Genomic DNA, 4,725 nt, shown 5'->3' with positions numbered 1-4,725 from the left:
CTAAGAGATTCTTTAGACTTTTCGGTATATGATGCATGTGACATAAGTGAAATAAGCCGCAAAAACCGTTAGATGAAGCCAACTGTAATAAGGCGACAGGCTTACGACTGCGTCCCACGCTTACCCATTCGCAGTCAAAGCCGAGCACTTTGTAATCCCCGCAATGCCTGGTGAAGCGAAGAACTTGACAATCAACTTAGTTGAGTAAATTAAATGTTTTTCATACTTTCTTAAAGTGTTAACTATATTATCACAGGCTTTGTCGTGATCACATCGTTCCAAATAGTTTGGAATTTAACAAACAGGTAGGCTAGTCCTAGTCCTATACCAACTCTGACTACAATCTTTGACATTAAGAGGGAGATTTTACAATTTGTTAAAATAAATTTTAGCAAAAGGTTCTTTGTTTATAAAGATTTAACTCTACACTAACAGTAGATTGCAACAATTTGCTTACGTGTTTCATTTTCGCTGAATGTGTTCGAAGTGACTTAAGAGCTGAACACAAGACATAGCCTTGTACATAATTCGCTGTAATGCAATGCAGTAAACAAGTGGCTAGCATTCCATGACCACCAAAGTCATGTGCGCTAAATTTTGCTTATTGGCATAAGGATCGAAAAGGCGATAAATTTTTTTAAAAATGTATTTGCTCGAGTAAAGAGTAGTTTTCATTACCTTCCGTAAACAGTAATTAATATTAAAGTATTTATAAGTAATTGCAGCGATATCAATTCTTGGTAAACGATCTCTTGATGCCCTTCGGTGCGCTGCTCAAGTAGAAAAAATTGTAATTGGAGTTTTTGCATGTTATGCTTACAAGAGATGCTCTTCTCTTTAGATAAGGCGTCCTAGTCGGGGAAGGTTGGCGATAATACATCAAAAGTTACACAGCATTGTCATGAAAGGCCGCATATGAGATGAATCCTTATTTGAGGTGATATCCCAAAAATAGACCTACGTCCGATTCTATGGCAATTTGTTATTATGTACTAATTTTCACCAAGAAACATTAAAAATTATATATATTTACTATATAAAGGCTCAGTTTTTGTGGAAACGGTTATATGAGGGAGGAATCAAAAAATTGAAAATGTCCAAATACTATTATAGAGCGAGTTGTGTCGATAAGTTATGCAAGTTGCAATTTTTTCCATAGAACATTGTATGGAGGAAGGAAGAAAGAGCGAACTCATCCAAACCATTTTTGATAGCGTTCGTCCTTGAATCAAAGCGCGTCAGTGTGCAAAATTTCATCAAAATAGTTTAAAAATTTCGTCCTGTTGCTTGAGCACAAATTTACATGGACAGACAGATGGACGGACGGATAGGCTTAGGTGGGTCTCTCTTAAGCGCTTTTACGTATCACATATGTCCGCATGAACTTAATATACGCTTTACCACAAGTTGTGTAGTGTATAATTATGTTTCAATAAGAATTCAAGTAAGCAGCTAAAAATCACAGATTGCTTGAAATATCAACAACTTGATTTTCTTTTGTTTACGTTGTTGGTTAGGTGAAGGCAAGCAGAAAAGGTAAAAGTAGACCATACACGTGGGTGACTGCAATGATTCCTGCACATTATATGATCAACTATTTGCAAATGTGCATGACAACATCAAATTTTGACTTTAAAGCTTATGACACACAATGCACATGCAAGCAATATGTTAGGCGCTTATGTGTAAATAATAAGCAGAAACGAAACGGGATGAAGAGCCGAAATACAGACAATGCAAACAACTGTGCAAACAATCCAATATAAACAATGTAGGTTCATAGTTAAACACAAGCAGGGGCCGGTTTGTGGTTTTCGATAACAAATAAACTGGATCAAGTTACCTCGGTGGCTGTGGATCATGAAGTCGCCGTAACGAGTGGAGAAGTCGACGAAGTATGCATTTTCCTTACTGTCGAATAAAAAACCTTTCGATCGTAAAATTACTGCCTGGTAACATATTCAAATTACGATCGAGTTTACTCGATATCGGGAATCATAATCTAGCTCCAGCTTTGAAGAATCATAAATTTCGAAGCACATGTTTGCACTCCGTTTTCTGAAGTAATTTAAGTCTACCTGCTCCTCTCACCTTCGTCCATCCTGGATCAAAGCATTTTTGCGCCCACTTTCGATAGTAAGCTATTATTTTGTAATAATAGAATCTCACCGCGCTGAAATGAACAGTTTGGATTGAATAGAGTAGTTTTTTTGAAAGTTTTTATGTACAAGGATCTCATGGAATCCAATGGAAAGCAACTCTTTATATGGCTTTAAATGTTTTAATTTTTCGCATTTTATAATGAAAACTGTTTCATGGTGTTTGCTTGACAATGACAAAATAAATCACTTGCATCTTGTGTGTGCAATATTTCAATAATTGCTGCGTTAACAATCTTGGTGTCTGATATCTATCTTTTTGCCCTACTTATAATCAAAAGAATGCAATTAAATACGAAAAGTTCAATTTAATTTTTTTTTATATAAAACATATAGAAATATACAAGTTTAGTAATTTTATAAAATTTAAGAACTCTCCTACATATTCTTAAACGGATAAACTATGCAACGACCCTTATCACTTCAGGCTTGTACTTCCAATCTAAAGTTTTATGCAAAGAAAAAAGATAAACTTATGGATAATTTTTCATTTGATTACTTAATAATTTACCTATCGGCCAATTCCAAAAAGATGGTAAGTTCTTCGGTTTCATATCCGCAACAAAATTATTCCTCCAAAATATTTCCAATTCCTTTAAACCTCCAAATTCGGTTTGAAATTTATTTACTACTTTTTCACCGTGTTCGTACTCTGGCCAGTCTGAATATTGATTTGACGCCTCAACTATCCTCTGGTGATCAATGTAGCCTTCTTCAAAATGAGTTGACAAAATAGTTTTTAAATGGTTGCGTTTTCTTGTCGATATAGCATTGTCGTCAGTTAATAGTGTTTCTGCAGCCTTTTTTACTTCTGTGACCTGAAGATGTGATGGAATGTTTCATTTTAATTGAAACAAAAAAATTCCAATCAAAATTCACGAATTTCAATTCTGGTCTTTATTAGGAGGATGCTTAAAATTTGGAGGACCTCTTTTGAACAAATGTGAACTTTTATTAAAAAAAATTGTATAAGGGATAATTTTCTCAAATGGCAATATCTCTCGGGTGGAAAGTAAACGTGTCTCGAAAAGACGCAACGGTCTTCTCAGACTATTCGGAGAAGAAGTGCAGCATTGCATTAAATCAAAAATTTCCCAAATAATGGATCAGTAGTTAAAGTGAGTGTTAATGAGAAGAAGCTTAGGCAAGGAGTTGCTATACTGCAAATGATTTATTTTATCCAAGTGGGGTCAGATGTTGCTATGACGAAAAATTACGTTGTCATGTCCTTCATCATTTAACACGGATTTTTCACTTTCCAGTGAATCGGTTGTTATTGCAGCGGTTCCTCTCATAATGGAGTAGTTAAGCACTCCACACATTTTTCTTTTTGAGCCTAAGACTGCCTATACAAAGATCAAAAGCACTAAGTCGTAATTTATCGAGGTAGGTATTGAGTAAAAAGTGAAGATGGTACTTAGGTTCATATAGAGATGTTAAGAGAATTACACAATAGTACATATTGGCAATTAAGACTCTTTTAAAAATTCCTTCCAATTATGCGCATATTTCTAATAAGAATATATATATATAGTCACCTGGTCAAAGCTGTAAGGAGCATCGCACTTTTGGCTCAATGCAGTACGTATTCTAATATCGGATATAATATCTGAAACGTTACATTTGGGGCATAAATGCAGGACGTCGCTTGAAGTAAAAAACTGGGTTATCACTGCAATTAGTAGCAAAAGTTAGAAGAGAATCGAAAAGTTCAAAACTTTTAACGTTACATGGAAAATGCATACGATATTCGCTCGGCACCACATCTTTAGAAACAAAAGCATCTTTTTGCCCGCAGACAACGCATTCATGTTGATTAGAGGTCAGCCAATAACCATTTTCTTCAGCAAACGGTTGGTCGTATAAACGTATGGTAAATGCTTCCGATTGTATTTTCTCCCCTAATCTTTCTTGTAAATACCATTCGCCTTTCGATTCACTCACGACACACAAAGGTCGGCCATTTGGCGCTTCAAGAAGATAATATTCGTGGGAAACTGGTGTAAGGTAGTAGTAGTAGTGGGGTTCGCTAACCAATGGACACAACGGTAAACGCGTTATTGGAATATCTTGTGACAGCGTTATTGGTGTGTCTTTGGAAAAACCACGATCCAAGAGGTATTGAATTTCGGACATGATTGCCATAAAGTCCGCGTTTGTGAAGTTCCAACAATTCCTAAAAGCATTCCAAACAATTTCATTACGCAATAACTTTTTTATTATTTTCGTACGAATTACCTGGGCTTCAGTCGATTGGCCAAATGCTTAAAAATCTCTATACCCGCGAAAGCGTCATTAGCAGCGTATTCGACTTGATCAGGGCCCAACTTGTCAAATTCCCAATTTGACTTAGCTATATACCATCGCTTAACAAAATCAACGTTTAACAATGATCGCGACAATTTTTCCAAACCAAGTGGTTTACACCGAAGCATAACGGCCAAGTAACGTATGTCGAAGGTGCTACCCACGTAAATGCCATAGTCTTCTTGCAATTTTTGAGCATCTCCTGCAGGATCTACCCCAACTTTTATTATTTCTTTGTCTACTAAGAGATTCTTTAGAC

General features: G+C 35.9%; 1 protein-coding gene across 1 annotated transcript; it reads right to left on the bottom strand.

The window, feature by feature from the left end:
* Nucleotides 1–2,517: 2,517 nt before the first annotated feature.
* On the bottom strand, nt 2,518–4,677 carry LOC119643811 (exonuclease 3'-5' domain-containing protein 2-like; the record flags this gene model as incomplete). Its single annotated transcript, XM_038043314.1, has 5 exons — nt 2,518–2,601; nt 2,671–2,977; nt 3,698–3,831; nt 3,890–4,335; nt 4,398–4,677. Coding segments are annotated over 5 exons (1,208 nt in total), but the record flags the coding sequence as incomplete, so codon positions are not given.
* Nucleotides 4,678–4,725: the final 48 nt, after the last annotated feature.

Source organism: Glossina fuscipes, unplaced genomic scaffold (genome assembly GCF_014805625.2).
Source record: "Glossina fuscipes isolate IAEA_lab_2018 unplaced genomic scaffold, Yale_Gfus_2 63352, whole genome shotgun sequence".
Classification (NCBI taxonomy): Eukaryota; Metazoa; Arthropoda; class Insecta; order Diptera; family Glossinidae; genus Glossina; species Glossina fuscipes.
This window is presented reverse-complemented; position numbering and strand designations above follow the sequence as displayed.